Source organism: Melanostigma gelatinosum (genome assembly GCF_949748355.1).
Source record: "Melanostigma gelatinosum genome assembly, chromosome: 12".
Taxonomy (NCBI): Eukaryota; Metazoa; Chordata; class Actinopteri; order Perciformes; family Zoarcidae; genus Melanostigma; species Melanostigma gelatinosum.
The window spans coordinates 4,473,879-4,493,015 of NC_136645.1; the positions used below are offsets into that span (position 1 = coordinate 4,473,879).

Here is a 19,137-nt window from a genome sequence, read left to right on the forward strand (position 1 = left end):
TCACAAGCTTCCACAGTGGACAGATCGTGGACATTACGCTTGATATAGTAATGAATATAAACAGTAAATTCCTCCTAATCCATCTCTCCCACGCACACACACACACTTTCCAGTGCCACCCCAACTTCAGCCAACAGCCATCATTTAAATTTACAACAACTGCAGTCGTTAAACAACTATATCAATAAGCTGTTTAGACCACACCCTTTGCTCCCTGATCCACACCACTGCAGAGACACACACACACACACACACACTTAATGCAATCCAATCGTAAAATATGCTTCTGATGTATACCGTTCAATTCCTACTGAGCCAGTAGAGGTGATACATCTATTCTATGGTCCTTTCAGAAGCTACAACTTTTGTTTTGTCGAAAAACTATATTCTGTCTCTTAACACAATTTATTCTTGAGAGTTAGAAAAAGCAGCGCGTGATTTAACCGTTGCATTTACAGCCAAACCTCCACACAGGGGCCACACAATGTCACGATGAGGAGAGTAAAACGTCTGATCACGGTTGTGATCGCAGCCTTCGTCTTAGGTTAGGAGGCACATGTGAATCTACTTAAAACAAATAAAGCTGTTTGTTTGAATGCTTTTAGGAATGCATCTACGATTAAGAAGGTTTTCGGCTCATTTTAGACAGAGAGCAAGGGCTCAGAAAATATTATGATGGTCAAAACGCAAAGAAATATTTATTTTAGATAGAATGTAATTGTTTTGATGTCAGGGGTCAGCGGACTGTTCAGGGGGAATAGTTTTGTAATCTTGAAGCTAAAACTGCAATTACCACAAGAGAGAGTGTGAGAACAACACCTGGGATTAAAACCTGGGATGAGAGAAAGTGTTTGGCTAATCAATAAGTGGAGGGAGAGGGAGAGAAAAGAGAGCAACAAAAAGAAAGAGTATGACGCAGGTAAAACAGATAAAGTAGTTGGAGGAGAGAAGCTGAAACACAAGATCAATGGAGAACTGTGAGCAGGAGAGAGGACGGTGGGGGGTAAAATAATCAGTTGATGTACTCTTTGAGCTTCATCCTCATCAGACACACCGGTAGGTGATAGTTCCATCAACTCAGTGATTTGTGTTTCAATTACAAATCACCCATTTTTATGCTGAATACGACATATTTCATTCCCTCAATTGAGTCATTGGTTATCTCAAATAACTAACTCTCAGACACTGAACGATGCAATCACACAAGGCAATGTTCCTCGTCACTTCATTGTTGTGAAAGACGGCAGCAGGCCTTCGACAAGGAAGTTCAAAGACAGCAAACACAGTACTGTGCTTGACAGCCAAAACCCGGAGAACTAAATGTGTTCAGATGACTTAACGCGCTTCGTGTTGTGACTTTGTGTGGATTGTGTTGTCCCCGTCATAGAGGCAGCGGAACGAAACATTCACATCTATTTATTTTCTTCCCACGATGAGCAGTAATGTTTAGGACACACCAGCATGTTAAGACATTTACATGAACGTCCCAGTGACTGAAATGCATTTCCCACACACTCTTTCCTCAGTATTTGCATATTCATGAGGACCTGATGACCAAACTGAGGCAGTTGCCAAGTGCCGCCTCCACCTCCACGGTATGCAGATGAGCTCAGCTCTGCCATATGTGTGCACTTGTTAGGAGAGCTCAGCGATGCAGCTCCAGTGCTTAAGACCCACTTCTGCACCAATCTGCAGCTGAAACAGCAGTAACACAACATGATATAATCCCAGAGCAGTCGTAGTGCCTTTCCACTTCTCGCTTATTCGGCCGATTTTCTTTTCGTTGGATTGCTGTTCCCTGTGGAGAGTCATGGTCCATGTTGTCATGCACTATTCCATCAGTGGCCATTAATAACCAACTCAAATGAAAAGTGCACTACGGCACAGCTTTCTGGACATGAAGTGTTTACTTTCAGGAGCTTTCACAAGCCAACATCTGGCCAGTTTAAACAGAACTCCGTGCAGTTCCTTTGGGCAGTTGTGAGCGCATGCAATGGTACTCTGGTGTGGCCAAGAACAACAGGTCCCAGAGCGCTTCTGAGAGGTGGTCTCCAGATGTTTCCAAACGCACCCTCGTGCAGTTCGATTGCAGAGAGAAGCTAATCCGACCCATCTGCGGGAACCTGAACCAAAACACAGGTTGCCTGCCTGCCGGGGCATTTGACACGATGAAGCGGGAGCGGACTGACCCGGCATGCATCCACACACGTCCTGCCCAATTTGTACTGATGTAGCTGATGACTGCTGATGACTTCCTGTCTGGTTAAACGGGGAAGCACTCAGCCTTCCCTCTTCTCTTCCACCGTATGGAACATAATACTGCCTCAATGAGATGCATCAGATAGAGCCTGCTGCTCCTCCGTGTGTGTGTGTGTGTGTGTGTGTGCTGGTCATACAGTTAACTGTTTCAACTTCTTTTAAAATCCAATAAAGGACACTTTATCACTGACATGATCAGAGAGGGTGTGTGTGTGTGTGTGTGTGTGTGTGTGTGTGTGAGATATCTGATGAGCAGAGGCATCCTATTTAATGATGGCAGGCGCAGAGGATAATAAGTGACTGAGCGGCAAATCAAATCAGCCGACCAATAACACCAGCCCTGACTGAGTTCGCCTGCAACAGAATGGGCGCTCACCTCTGACAGAAGGCTTTTAATCAGCTGGCCTGTCGGCCGTGATGCATGCAGGGCTGCAGAGAGAGAGAAGCAGGCGGATAGAAGCGGACGCGAGGAAAAAAACAGCGTTGTACCGTAAAAAACATGTTTTCTGTTTCCTGCTGTCGATTGTAATTTAGCGCCTGAGAAACACAAGGAGTGGAAACAAAGGGCTGTTGTTACAGTCCTCTCTTGTTGAGATAACATTGTCTGCTAAATTACAAACAGAGATGTTCAAATTAGAAACAGTCACGGGCTCAAGTTGTACAATTTCTGGCTAAATCAGTTGGTTCTTTCTCAACAGAGAGATGAAGAGACAAACTGGGTTATGTTCCCAGAACGTTTGTGGCCTCAATCAATAAAACATGACTTTGGGATCAGAAAGGAATCCAGGCGAGTCCTAGTTTGTGGAAAAACGGTGTCAAAATGAACAAAATTTCTACTTTAACAGTTCACAATATACATTTTGATTTAAATCTCTAAAATACTTCATTCTAAAGCTTAGAGTTTAAGGTCTAGAACAACTAATGAAGCTGTTAAATGAATGGGTGTTTCTCAAAGTCAAGGATGCTTCCTTGGTTGGCCGGGTCCTTCCAGGTCGGGTTGTTCAGAGGCTGGGAAAGCGTTCGTGGAGTGTTCATTGGAACGGTCTAGAGCGTGTGCCGGTGTGTGGAAGACATGGACGTGTTTTTTTTTTTTTTTTACTTGATTTTGAATAATTCAGTACATCACACTTTGTTGAGGGGATGTTTATTTTGCATTCCTCAAAACTATATACACACATTTAAAACGTGTAGGCGTATTAATTGGAGATAAAACTTAGCTGAATTTCAGGAGCAGGACCACACCTCAGCCACTCGTCCACTTCCGGCCACACTCCTATGAATACCGACCCACTCTAAGCCTCGGCACACTCGCGTTTTCTGCACTCGCAACCGGAACACCACGCAGAGGACGCCGCCAACCGCCATCGAGAGGGTCCGGGCAGCCAAACCCGCGATCTCCACCTCGCCGACCAGCTGCATCCACCCGCCAGGATCTGACAATACGAAGAGACTCACGGCCGTCCTCCTGTTACTCATATCTCGGCGGCAGAGGGAGACCCGCTACCTCCTGACGTAGACAACGGAAACGTAAATCCAGCTCTCTCCTTCTTCGCTCGCTCCAGACCTGGCTGCCCGGCACGCAGCGCTCAAAGACGCCGCCCCCCCCCGCGCTCCAGCCAGGTCCCCCATCGAAGACTCACCAGCTGATCGAAGACGCGCCAGCTGATCTCCAACTCGACCACAGTCCGCCTGCTAAGAGCATCTACGCAACAAGCAAACTGTGCCAACTCCTCACAACTTTCCCAAAGTCACGTTAGGCAATGCAAACACACCGGCGTGACGCCAGCGACCGTGACGCCACCACGCACCCCGAAACTCCGCCCCCAACCCACAAAGTTCCGGGTTGCCAGGTCGCAGCGCCTTACCTCTCATCCCCCTCCACCACCTCAGGCAAACTCAACTTTCCAAAGCAGCAAGAGACGCCGACTCTATCTTCCTCCCTTCCATTTCCACAGCATTCCATCCCTTCTTCTGCCTAGGTTGCCAGGTCTTCTTTCCTCTGTCCCCCTCCCCTATCCTGCTTTTCCTACTACGCATGCTCTTCCCACTATGCAGATTCCTGGCACCGGGTTGCCAGGTTCCCTCTCCTCCGTCCCCCTCCCCTATCCCGCTTTTCCTACGACGCATACTCTTCCCACTAGGCAGATTCCTGGCACCGGGTTGCCAGGTCTTCTTGCCTTTGTCCCCCTCTCTAAGCTGTCCCCCTTCCTTTACCTTGAGAAACACCCATCGCCTGATAGGTCCTAACCATCTTCCTGTTTCGTTAAAGCACCGAGCGTGGAGCAGAAACTAGAGACATATCTGTCTTAAGAGTCAATACCTTCCTGTGTGTGAAGTAGGGGTGGGAATCGCCAGAGATCTCGCGATACGATATTATCTCGATACTTCGATATATCACGATACTTTCACGATACTGCGATATTCTGAGTATTGTGATAACATATATTGCGATTTATTACTTTTTTCAACTTCAAATGATGTCCCCAAAGGAAAACTGTGTCTACATGTTTTATCTAATAAGATAAAGTTGTCTGTTCATCTCACTTCAATCATTTTTATTGCAGCAGAATAGGATGTCATAAATGTTGCATGAACCTGACAAACTGAACTGTTTGTATCACTACATAGTCCAACTTAACTAAATGCAAACGTGTGGACTCAGTATATGAACTATAACTTGTATAAGTAGGATATTAGAGTTATATAACTCAGTATAACTTGCGATGCGTGGATGTCGAGGGCAGAGAGACAGTTATGCGCTGCACTCTCCCCATGAGCCGGCTACTGTTGGCAGATTTAACCCCGTTATGAGGCCAGATGTCTCCATCTTTGTTTTGACCAACTTCCTACCAATCACGCTGACCCAGGACCTCACCAGAAAATAACTCAGCACCATCTAGTGGACTGAAAAAGCAATTGATTTGATTTTTCAAAAAAAAAAAAAAAAACATTTTTTATAGTTTATACAATAAAAAATCGATACTTGGCGGCCATGTATCGACATAATATCGCCACGCAAAATATCGCGATACTATGCTGTATCGATTTTCCCCCAACCCCTCGTGTGAAGTGAACAGCTAAAGGGATCCTGAATAAGCTCTGCGCCGCCAACCCTACATACATTGCAACCAGCAACATTCGGGTAAATGCCGTGTCATGATGGTGAGTGCAGGAGAGCGAGGACGGAGGTGCAAGGTCAGCGTGACAGAACCAATCAACATCTGTTCCAGCAGAACGACCGATTCCAACACCTCCCCCTGCCTCACAACCAGCCCTCCACTCCCGGCTGACGTCAGGCCGCCGCCAGGGAAACACTCACATACTCATCCATTTGTGTGTGTGTGTGTGTGTGTGTGAGCATATATACTGTATGTCAGTGTTTCCATTGATTCCTACCTTTCTAAGGACAAATGTCACTTTTCGACCTGCTGGGTGAGGCTATTTGTCCGTGTGACTATCTACAGCAGATCTGAATTTGAATCTGAAACCCAAACAGTTGCCATTTGGGTTTCTACATTCATGATTGTGTCGTACAAAAGAAAATATCGAGGTTGGTTGGAATACAAAAAACTATAAAAAATAGTTCGTTATTTCCACGATGGTGCACATTTAGATCTTTTTTTGAGGTTTGTTTTTCCACGATAGTCCCACTGAGATTTAAAATCTTATAACTATTCCACATTCCCCGACACCTGAACAGCAGTAGTGGAGATCTGTCTCTTCCTCTCTCTGTCCTTCATGTTCGTACGTGAGTGTTTGCGTGTTATTTCTTGTGCACCTGTGTGTGTGCGTGTGTAGGTCTGTCATATCAAATGTCTCAGGACGGGTCATTACCAATTCTCAGGACAATGTCTCATCCTCGCCACGTTCTGACGTCGGAGGACCGGACGCCGAGTGCTTCTCCTGTTACACGCGAGCACGTCTGACACGGCGGCGGGATAAGATAGGCCTCGTCTACGTGATTATCATATCACCTTTCAACCAGCAGATATGTGGAGCTCTGATAATGCAGCATTAATGGGAAATGCATATTAGGGGAGCGATCGAAGGACAAATGACCCGTAACGAGGTGCAGGACACTCTGCAAAGACCCAAAGACAAGACTGGTATCACGTTTCCAGATTATGTTTCCACTAAAAACCATGTGCAGAACTTTAACACATGGGGTCTAAAAAAAAACATATTAATTTAAAAAAATAACATGTTTGGTAACATTTTACCAAGTGGATGGTTGCATTCAAGCTAACCTTTTAGCAGCAATGGACTGAACGGGCCAACTCTGTACCTGTCCTTTAACTTTTACCTGAATGCTTACGTAACCGAGCAGCTACTGTAGTCCTTTCCATTCATCATCACTCCATCCACCCATCCATCCTCTGCTTTAAGTCTTTATCCGTCTCCAGACACACTGTCCTTCTCCCTCAATCTGTCATTTAGGCAGCCTCCATTTTCTCAACGCCGGACATTTCACCTGTATAATAATCTCAACACCAGTTAGCGGAACTTCTAATTCCTCCATTCCGTCACTTCTTGCCTCCATCCGTCAGCGCACGCCCCCCCCGCACCTGCATGACAGTCGTCCTAAAATATCACCGCTAAAGTCTACTTCAATTTAACGGATCATAAGGCTGCGGCGTGAATATTCAGTGTGTGCGGCTGCCGCCTGGAGATTCAATCCGGTGCTGCATAATTGATGGCGAGACACTGGGAAAACTCACAGATCATTAAATGTGACAGCAGATTTGCCAAACACTTTTCAGAATAGTTTATGCTCAATGTCGTGTCAGGGCGATATGTTTTGCAGAGAGACAGCTCCTGGAGACTGGAGATGATGAAGATCATGATGATGATGATGATGATGCTTTATCTTTTTCATCCACCTAACCTGACTTACTAAGGCATTCATCATTCAATATGGCTCTACGTCCCTTGCAGAATATTTCCTTTTCTTTTTTAGTTTCTGTAGATCACAACATCTCAGTCATTTAATAAAAACTGTTTTATTATTTTTTTTAAATACATTTTGAAAAAATGTACATCTAAAACAATTAATTTTTTTCTGATTTTTTATCAATGTATTTTAACCAGACTTTAAGTTTTAACAGTGTACAATATTGTTCAACAAGCACGGAACTGTGTTACATTTTTAAGAGTGGACCAAATGTCACAATAAAGACAATAATAACCTTTACTACACTAAATCATTTCTGAATGTTCCCTTAACAATCACAGCAAATATTTGTTTCACAAACATCTGTTTACGGAGTTTAAGTAACTTATATAGTGTTTAAGTGTGTGTGTTGGTCTAACCATGTTGTCCCAGTGGGTGCCAGTTCATTGGAAATAAAAAACATCTTTTGCATTCATTTTGAATGATGTCTGTGGCCCGCACTAAGCTAGACACAACTGCTATTGTAATCTACTATTGTAATGAACAGACGTGCATCTTGGATCGTGTAATTCACTGATTACTTGGATAACTTTGTCAATCCCAGAAGAAAAGTGGTGGGCACAGAAATACTACACATACAAATTAAAAACAAAATTAAAAACACATTCAAATATATTCGGGAGCAGTTGCGCAATGCAGTGAACTGCAGTGCATGTTCAAACATTGTGTAATAAATGTAATAAAAAAGCAATATATGTAATTAATATTGTAAATCATCATCATGTCCCATATCAGCAGCAGACTTCTCCTTCCGAGGCCACATACTGAAGCCATCAAGCAGAACAAGAACAAAAACACATTTTGAAGCCATTAAGTCGGAATTTGTATCTGTCAGAGCGACTCAATGTCATTTCAGTTATTTTTGTTTTCTTATTTTCCTGTTTAATTATCTGTCTGTATGCTTTCTGGGTTTACATATGCGTTGCCTGTCAAACTGGAACAATTAGTTGACGTTAATGGCAACTCGGCCGCCATTACCCTTCATCCCCCTCACAACCAATCCCCGCGTATCCTCCCCTCCCCCGAGCCTCTAACCTGGATCTTGATTGGCCAGCTGAAGTTGGACACGTAGACGTAGAAGGTGATGTTGTGGTGAAGTCTGAAGTTGAACTTCTCACAGGAGAAACTGTCCCGGTGCTCCTTGATGTTGGTCCTCGCTATGATGGGCATCTCCTCCCCCGAGATGGTGCCAGCTGTGAGAGACCGAGAGTAGTTTAGGTCACATACAGTGAAAGAAAGTGTAGAAAAATAAGGATTCTTTAAAGGGAACAGAAACACAAAGTGCAGTTCCCACCAGCCACTGCTTTTATAAAAGGTACAGTAACAAACAGTTTGAAGGTGTTTGTTGTCTTTCTGCTGCAGAGAAACAACAGATCAACATCGCAGCAGCTTGTGGCTCGCAGCGTTCCTCGTTTTCAAGGAGAAATGTCACCGGAGGTCCTCTCAGAGGTGAAGGATGTGAGAGTGGACAAGCATTTAAAAACCTCCACCAAGGAAATGCACTGTTAGTTGTTTTTGAACCCAATCTGTCGACTGATGTTTATACTTATCGCTGTAGATCTCCGGTTCTATTAAACCATTGTGGACAATTTTACAAATCAATGAACGGGATTGTTAGAAGGCAATACTGGATTTGCAGGAATCTATTTTACATTAATACATGAAAGTACCTTGATTTTGTTTTAAGTAGTTCACTGTGATGTCTCTCTGGGTTTATGCTATTAATGTTTTTTTGAGATGGTCTTTCATTAATGATGCACTGTAACTCACACATGTCCCACAAAATCAATTTGTATGAATTCCACATAATCGTGAACCAGGAAGTTCAAAGTGCAACAAACTCCGCGTAGGGAGGAGGTGTGTGTGTGGATGGGTGGGTCCAAAAACACCAGACTTTCACACAGGACACCGCTGTTATATATAAGTCAATACTGATTTATTTGTCACGTAACTTCCGTAGTTATTCTAACCCAACCAAGCGTTTTTATTTTTTTTTAACGAGCGTGTCACTGGACATTTGTAGGAGAATGCATGAAAAATAGGGAATAACTTTTCGTAACACGCTGTTTTACGGAAACACGAGACATGTCAAACTAATCAGTGAAGCCTCGTCAATTATCACTTGCAGTCAATTCAGACCTGTACCAGGTCTTTCCAGCATCAGGATCTTTTGTGGATCTTGTGAAGAGACCTTGATGCAGAATCGTCTTCCACGGGAAATGTTACTAGACTGCAAAGAAAGAACAACTCTGCAGCCACATGCGTCAAACGCAGACTGTGAGACTGTGAACGCCATTGCAAAGATATCTTTAGGCAGGAAAGCGGGATAAGAGCAGGTTGAGTGAAAAAGTCAATGTTGTGCCAGTCATCTCACGCAGGCAAATTGGTTCTGATGACACCTCACAGTGATTCACAGCGAGCTTGACAAATGTCTCTCTGCGCTGAGGTGGTCCGATTTCAGGATCCCTAGGAGCACTATCAGCAGTTCTGTGTTAGTGGCCGTGTTTTTCAGTCATTGTGAATAACATTTTCCCACCCCCTGCTTTATCAGGGCTATTAAACACTCTGCGATAGTCTGCACACACACACACACACACACACACACACACACACACACACACACACACACACACACACACACAAGGCCCACAGTCCCAAACTGGAGAGGCTCTGGGCCCCAAGACGCCGAGTGTTGAAAGCAGAGTGCTTTTAATCTTAATTGAAATCAGGAGGGAAAATGTATAAAACAGCCGAATGCCAAAATTGTAAAATAGCTTCTGATGTGTTTTGTCAGGAGAGGGAATCCCCGGGAGGCGAGCAGGAAGTGGATCCGACCATTTTACTTCAGGACACTTGGCCACCAATGAAAGGTACCGACTGCGGGATATCTCTGCAGAAAGACGGCTAAATGACGGAGCTGCAGAGACCAAACAGATAACCACCGCGTCTAATTCAAAGCAAATTACACTTCATATCACAGCTCACTTTCAGTGTCATCAGACAGAACAAATGAGAGACGACGACTCAAGACTTTTTCTTCAAAGAGAATGTTGCTGTTTTTGTCACGCTATGTTCGCTATGAACTTACCTGAGACAGAATTCTAGATATATAACGAATCTTTACTCTACTTAGAGTGATATCAACAATAACAGAAGAGTACAGAACAACATGTGTGTTGTTTTCTATGTATCCTCAAACAACGGTTTGTTTGACATCTTACCAAAAGTTACTCCTCATTTTTCATGCGTTTTACTATGAAAGTCATGCCGAACGTGTCAATTTCCTCTCGTTACACACATTCGGTCTTTTCAAAATAAACTTCTGTCTTCACAGTAAACTGCTCCGTTCGGTTTCGGCAACAAAAACAAGAGAGTTAGCTTTAGGAAAAGGTCGGCGTTTGGGTGAAAATAACAACGGCAGTGTTGTACAGTGTGTCAGTGGCCACCGTACTCTTGAGACAAATAAGTGAACATGTTCTCTACCTGTTGAGCTTAAGGACCAAGTGATGTTGAGGTTGAAGTTGTTGGAGGCATTGATGGACATGTCGAGGTTCTTGTTGGCCTGCACAAAAAGACAAAAGAAACACACGCACATGGGTTCCTGAGCTGGACGGTAAAGGCAGCACGAGTGGATAAACTGGGGAAAGTGAATGATGACGGCTGCAGATGCATTCGATGGAAAGCAAATTCTCGCTGTGCTTGTTTCTTGGGTTATTTATAGACTTGCTGGGGTTTTGCAGTTCATCTTGTTGGACATCTTCCTCCGAGTATATACACTTTTACTTACTTCCCCTCCGGCTTGCCGACCTTTTGCACTTTCGTGTGTGCATTCACTAAGTCCAACAGCAGAATTACTTTCTAAAACATTTTTAACTTGAGTCTCTCCATCTCCGCCTCAGCCTGTCACCTTAGGCATATCTGAATATATTGGCCTATTTTTGTGTCGTTCTACTGATTTTGTCTGCAGTGCTGCCCCGATATTCAACTTTGAGTCGTATCCGAACACGCCTTCAGGCTCTGAGAAGAAGAAAAAAACAGCTCAGATAAAACTCAAGAATTTAGATGTCTCTCACTGTGAACAGCAGATTCCTCTGTTGCACATCGGGTTACGACGGCATGTCCTGTTTATTATTGTTAATGATTGTTGACATCCTACAGTAAATGTATGAAAGTTCAACTCATACGTGTGCCTTTGAGTGCATGCGTTACCTGTTCAGGCGTAGCCATGAAGTTGACGCTTGTGTAGTGGCGATCATCTTCTTGAAGAAGACTGAAGGTGAACTGGTAATCGATCAACAGGTTGTCTAGGCATTGGTAAGAGAGCAAAAGACAGATGAGACACGTAGTCCGTTAGCAGCTTTATTTGCATGTGTTTCAGTAACAATAAATACATTCTTTCTGGGAATTTAAATTTTCAATTTTTGGTGGCAGAATGCCGATACCGAATAAAACTTCCGCTCCGTCTCGTTTTATTGACGAAGCACAGATTTATGAAAAACACGGCCCACGCCGACCGTGAGTCGATAGTCAATTAGATGAATGAGACTACAGTGGTGCAGTAGTTCAGAGATCTCAAGTAGTGACAAAATAAACAAGTGCAGCATGTGTGTGCACGATCACACACACACACACACACACACACACACTTGTTTTATAAATATGAACGCCAACGCTTCACAATGAAGTCGCCGGTTTCTTAGACAGGCAACCGGTCCGATCAATAGAACATGAGCGAAAGTCGAAATAATCATGTTCTATGAGACGTTTACTCATTTCTGAAAGCGGCCCCCATTGAGAGTCTGGAAGCAGCTCTTTGTCAGCAAGACAATGGCCAACGTATAGAGGGGGAATCGCAGCGATTCAACATCTGGACAGACAGCAGGAGCCACGCTGGGTCACCGTGTCCGCCTGCCTGACGGGGGGGAATAAGAGATCGAATAGAGAAAGCAGCTATGTGGCTGTGAGAGGATAATGGGATGTTTTCAAACTTCATCATCGTGACTGCTGAGTGCTAACCCCTCAGGGTAATCCAGGTGTGTAGGTGTAGGTAAGCGAGAGAGAGAGAGAAAGAAAATGTAGAAAAACCTGCAAAAATGTCCAGACTTTTCTTTCCAATTAGACAATAAAATAAAAACAACACAAGTGGCGTTCAGCTTTTTGCCTTCTGAAATACAACCGTGTCTTTCTTATCCTGTGTTTTGTTGCAGCGCTGCAACCAGCCAATCGCGGCCCAGTCTGACACAAAACATCCGGTTGCTTTGTAAATTAAAAGGCTGATTTGCAGTCTGTCAACCTTCGGCGCAGATGAAGGAAATTGCGCTAAATCAGTCTTAATGATGGTAACAATGCCTTTACAAAACACTGCTGATTGGCATAATTTGTCAGTGTGTCAGGTTGAGTCCGATACCACACATCACTTCTCAATTACTGAGCTTTATGAAAATTGCATTTATGTTTATATATATATTATATATATATTTTAATTTCACCTTTATTTTGCCAGGATAAATCATTGCAAGCTCATAAAATATTCTAATCAATAAATGCATCTGTAGCACACACATGGACATGAGGGTCCAAAAACTTTAAAACAGCTTTCACCAAAAACAACGCAGATTGTAGGAATGACGTACTGAACATTGATAAGGAGGCAGTTTATGTAATATGGCCTTATAAAGAAAAATGTATTGGTGGCAATAGCAATGCTGTGTATCCAAACTATACTGTATATATATATATATATATATATATATATATATATATATATATATATACATATATATACATATATATACACATATATATATATACATATATATATACATATACATACACATACATATATACATATATATACACATACATATATACATATACATATATATACATATACATATATATATATATATATATATATATATATATATATATATATACATATACATATATACATACATATACATATATATCTCGAGTTCGGCCATCGTCATCTAGGATTAAAGCCGTCGCCATCTTGGCCATATTTTGACGTAGAGACAGCGTTCATGCCTTTGGTCGCGGTAGCATCCTGTCAATCACAAAGTAGCCCGCCCTTAAGAATACCCTGATTTGGAGGACGTGCTTTATGGTCTGTGTGACTCTAAATGGAGCATAATTTACTAAATGAACATCATGCTGTATTGAAGAAGACTTGAAACTGGAGATTGAGACCATAAACTCATGTTTACAATGTTTACCGAGGTAATAAATCAAGAGAGAAGTAGAGTCACTTTCGCATGGACTTCTATACAACCAGATGAGTCGCCCTCTGACTGCGAGTTTGAGACACTTCCACATTAGCTTCACTTTCAGCACCGGAGGTTGCCGCCTGATCCAAACTCTCTTTAGCTCCAAAGAGGAGCTGTTCAGCAGAGGACTGTGGCTGCGCTGGGCAGACAGTCAGTCTGTATCAATGTTCCTGAGAAAGAACATCAAGTGCTGCGACAGGAAATCTGTTGCTGTCTGTCACTGACTGGCAGCAGTCAGCACTGGAACAGCTTTTTCAACGTACAGAGCAGAAAAAAGAACAAAAAAATAGACATGAGAGATGTTTAGTCGTCACTTTTCCTTTCAGCTTCACAATCCCGGGGCGTCACCGAGACGAAAGCAAATTATGTTTGACAAACACCCTTGTTTTGTTCAGCCTTCGTGGCAAGTTAGCCCGAACAGACGATATCATCAGATCAAAGACAATATTTCTTCCTCCCTCCCAGGCAGACGTGCACTGCTACTGCTCAGTTGTTTATCCCATAAGGGTCGTAAGTACAACTTCAGAGTATTTGGGTTTTTTAATACTTTGTATGAGGGATAGGATTCATCTGTGTGCATATTTGTGTGTGTGTGTGTGTGTGTGTGTTTGTGCGTGCATCCACGTCCGTGCATGTGTGTTTGCGTGGTTGTCTGAGTTCATGAGAGTGTTTACAGGTGTGCGCGACTGCCTGGTTAACCAAACAAATGACAATATACAGAACAACAGAAAGCTCACACCTGTCCCTCTGCGCCTTCCCAACATGTGTGATTTCAAGGCTGTTCGAACAAGAGCACCAGCCAGGTTTAAAGGTTCATCTCAGCCAATTACAAATCCCATCTGAGAAATCTGACAGCAGTTTCACGTCGGCAAACTGATCCCCAGAAGAAGCGAAACAGGAAGGGTCCATGGCAATTTCTCAGGTTCACAGATGGGTGATCTTATTACCATAATATGTAAGCTGATTCAGCTGATATGAAACAAAACACTGATGATGGGGAATGAGAAGGCGGAAGAGAAAGCCCTCAACCGGAACGTAATCGGATATTCCAGCAGTTTGCTTCAAATAGGAATGAAAAAAAAAAAAAAAAAAAAAAGGCGTGAACTCACCTACACTGTCAGTTTGTCAGGATCTCTTGCTGAAGTTTCATTTAATGCTTGTTAACAACTCATTATTTCCCATTTGCAACACCTGCCTGACGGAGCGCAGGCCAGACGTTACAGCTTCACCTCACTGAGAAAAGAAGCCAGAACCAGGGCAGGAAACAAGGACAACACCGGCCGCAATGGAGGTCCTGGAGGTAATGTATGCATGAGGTCAGGTGACCCCGGTTTATTAGAAACTCACCGCTCCTTCACAACGCAATTATCTACAGGGAAGGCTCGTCACAAAGTTCACAATCACCAGTTTCTCAACTGGAGACTATTTACTAATTCTAAGCACACAACGTGCCGGAATAAACATGGAAATCAATACTTTTTTAAAGGCGGTGTGGGTGGTGTTATAGAGGGAGCATCGTTACACGCACATCAGGCTGTTTAATAAAAACGGCACAGATGGAAACACCTGCATACTCATTATTCCAGCCTACAAAGTTACTACAGAGGAAATATTTTGATCCCAGTCGGATCTTCATCCGCTCACAAGGGTTGAAAATAGTTCCCACGGTGTGGTTGAAACATCGGATTGCCGCGTTGAATATGGTGCAATTTGGACATGCGAGACGTTTAATATTAATGAATTTGAATAAACGCGCGATTTGCGCTGCGTGCAGCAGCAGCAGCAGCAGGGGCGGAGCTTCAGGGCGTAGTGTAGCATGTCCTCCGCAGTGAGGCTTCGACAGGCCGCTGCTCATCGACTGCACTTCCGTCGAGTTGCTGGATGTTGGATATACTGACGATAAAAGCAAACTCTTGCCTTCTCCTTCTATTTGGTGTCGCAGCCATTACAGTGAGCCAGCATGCAAAACGCCAGGGCCCCAGCCCCCCGAAATGGAACAGGGCCATAATTCTTCTTTTCAATCACACCTGTGTTTACCCTGCAATTACATATTGTGAAAAGGACCTATTGTGTACATTTCATCTTCTTCTCGTGCGCCTTCCCAAACACTGTATTAATGCGTATCAAACTCTTACTGAAGCTTCATGAAACTGATTTAAACTGATTTGTTATTTAATAGTCTGTCTAAGTAAAGGTTTACTAATGGGCTGCAAAACAACAAAGGGCTTTGGCCTGATAGGACCAATTAACCCTCGATGGATATAGGCTTCCAGAAGGACCGCCTGTCAGCAAATATTGAGGCATCCCGGACTGATGCCAGATCGCGGCCTAATAAACGGCCTTAGGCCACGAACGTTGCTGATTGCTGATCACAGCCACGCAACTACTTCGACGTTCAAATGGGCCCCAACATTCACAAGCTTATATTTCAATTGTCTTTGATATAAGTTTAGCACTATGAGAACAACATTTAATCATATTTAGTAGAAATTGGGGGAATGACTAATCTGCCCTCTCCATTTTTCTGATTGTGGACAACACGTCATTAATCAGTCCTATTCCGTGCGGTCCATCCCTGATTGTCATTTGAATTGGGATTGTGAGGCTGTCAGTAAATATTGGAGCCACTGCTGTTCGGCCTGACTGAGCTTTCCAAGCGCGCCTGAGGGCAGCAAGCGGCACTGACTCTGGACTGACTGGTGTTAGCTGGTAATCCAACCGACTGCTGGTCTCTCCAGTGGAAGCGGCGGGACACTCGGTGGCCGTCCCTAATTAGACGTCCCTTGTAGCTGACCGAGATGGAATATGACAGTGGTTCATTAAAGCATTGTCCTGGCGATGCTGCTCATAAAGGCCAGCCTGACTGGGGGCAAACTCATTAAACAGCAAATTTGCTTTTCATCAATTGACTGGTGGTTAGATATGACAGCGCGAACTGAACCAAAGCGTTGCTCGCTGCACTTAATCCCCCGAGTGAGACGAGGAGCACGGCCGTCAGTAGCTGGACACTCGCGCGTAGCAGTCTGATGAAAACGTTTCATCAACATGGATTTCTGAGCATGTGTCATTCTGTGTTTTTGGTCATTTGCAGTATTGTACAATAAAGCCGACTGCAGCCGTCAAGTGGAGAGCTTGAATGATGAAAATGACTTAATTTTTCCCCTTTATTATCATCAACCAATCACAAAACATGAATATACTGATGCCTTTGAATGATACGTATGCTTTTTCACATGCGACCCCTTAACTTCAAACACAATGCTGCCGTAGTGTGATTGAACACATACACTACAGTAGTTCAATGAGTCTGTTTATGACTGACTTTCAAACAGCACCGCTGTAGAAATGGGTAAGAAAAGGAGAGAGGAGAGTAGACTACTAAACACGTCTGATTCTTCCATGGTTTTCTGATGAAAACCATGACTGAGATGGGTTTGTCTCTCTTTAAACCAATGCCGATCATTTGTATGACCAGAGTTGTATTAATTAGGTGACAGATCTGTCAGTACACTACGAGCGGTCTTCCCTCATCACATTGTAGGAGAGTCTGCTCTCTCTGCTGGCCTGAATTGTTGATGTTTCCCTTTTTATTTTTTTCCATCTTAATCATGCAACAACAATCCTCGGATTTATCGTGCAGCCCCTTTGGAGAAGCCAAGTAAAAACAGAAACAAGTGTAAAAGACTTCGAGGATCCAAAGGGAGACTAAGGGCGGCAAAGCATCCAGTAAACCGATACGACGGAACAGTTCTCTGCTGGAGCCGACAGACAGACCCATGTCAGTTCCAGACGTAAGAGATCCCTAAACATGGGACACGGCTCATTGACACACTTTATTTGGGAATATGATTTTGCATGAAGCCCATCCTGGACTATCCTAAGGCTAATACTGACAACACTGTCTCCTCACATTCCAGTTAACCTCTCTGCTGTCAGCTGTCAGACAACTTTTCACCATCTCCTCACATCATAACAAATCCACAGGTGGTGCAGATTTCTCAAACTTCTGCTCTAAATCCGTCACAATCCCCCGGCCGGGACGGTGCTGCCCACTCGTTAATTCCACACGACAGAGACGAAGCTTCTTTTATCAGCGCCTTCCTTCCAATGACAGTCAAGACTAATATTGACCCGGCTGCTTTTCCTTAGAGTCCAAGGGAAATGGATGGCTTTTAAATCTGTGATTTATACACACCATCTCTCTGCGTGTGTGTGTGTGTGTGTGTGTGTGTGTGTGTGTGTGTGTGTGTGTGTGTGTGTGTGTGTGTGAGTGAGAGGGTGCTGTGTGCATTCATGTGTGTACGTCTGAGTGTGCTTGCCCTTGTTCAAACAAAACTAACCCAGTTTCATAGACGACAGAAAAGATAATGTCACATTAATGACAGAACATAATGTCTCCAAATGCATCTGGAAACACCGCTTCAGCCATGGAGACGTCGAGGAGCCGAGCACCGACAGGCTTTGGGAGCCATTAAAAGCTGTGTTTGAGTGTTTCTGTGCATTTAGATTATCTAAAGCCCTTCACAATACTGGGCAACGGCATCGCATTAGTGCCATCTAGTGCCTCCAAACCTCAGTCCTGAATCCAGCAGACAATAATACCATGCCATCGATGAACTTTAAATTAAAAATGAAACTTTAGATGACAGCAAAGGTTGAAACCGTCATTTACAGGAAGTAATGCCGCATCTTCTTTACGGCACTGTTGTGATCTATTTGTGAAAGGGGCTCCTGCAGCATCCGGTCTTCTGAGCTCTGCAGGAGCTTGCTAATCACGTTGAAGGTACAGGTACAAGTGTTGATCGTCTGTTCATTGGTTTAAGCGGCGCCGGGGTTTGCGCTGGCTGAATTCAAGCTAACTGCTAACTGAAGGTCCGGGACTCTCCTTCTGCCCACGGAGAAGTCGTTTCCTGGCGCCGTGTGGGACCCAACGACAGTAGGAGTCGTTTTCTCGTTTCTACCACTTTAGATTTAATCCAAAAAACAAACTATTAAAGCGCACACAGACCGTACAGCCCCAGGCTACAGTGTGCCGCCTATTCATTTGGAGCAGGTGGCCAGATATTGGACACTGCACCTTTAAATGACCGCTGAGCCTCCCTAACGAGCATACTTATCTCAACAAAATGTCTGATTCTGTGTCTTAAAAGGAAGATAAATTACATTTTAAGATAAAAGCTTGGCAGCAATGAAGGTGAACCCATGTGCCCGTCTTCAATCACATTCTTGAACAGAAGTTGTTTTTGTGATCAAAGACATATTTGAGGTGACCGGTGCAATCTGTGGCATGACTCCTCTGATTGCTGTCTCCTTTCGAGCCTCCATCACTGAAACAATGACAGGCCCACTCAGGCTAGAGGGCTATTGACATTGACAGCACTTGAACTTTATTCTACTGGGTTAGAATGTTAAAACCGATGATGGCAATTCGTAGACTGAATGAGTGAGTGAGAGAGAGAGAGAGAGAGAGAGAGAGAGAGAGAGAGAGAGAGAGAGATGCAGAGTGAGGGAGCATGTGCTTGTGTGCCACAAAACATCTGTTTTGACGACAGCATACCTCCTCCATCTGCCCTTTAAAAGGAAAACCAGCAATTTGTTGCAAATGAGCTAAGTCAATGTGATCCCTGCGAGCATCTGGAA

General features: G+C 43.8%; 1 protein-coding gene across 1 annotated transcript in view; it reads right to left on the minus strand.

Moving 5' to 3' along the window:
- The window catches only part of atrnl1a (attractin-like 1a), a gene marked incomplete at its 5' end in the record, with an annotated part of 181,203 nt that overhangs the window by 75,272 nt on the left and 86,794 nt on the right, over positions 1-19,137 (minus strand). Inside the window, 3 exons of the mRNA XM_079280116.1 lie at positions 8,246-8,403; positions 10,694-10,772; positions 11,420-11,514. Of these exons, the coding sequence (XP_079136242.1) occupies positions 8,246-8,403; positions 10,694-10,772; positions 11,420-11,514 (332 nt within the window). The remainder of the gene's footprint in view (positions 1-8,245; positions 8,404-10,693; positions 10,773-11,419; positions 11,515-19,137) is intronic.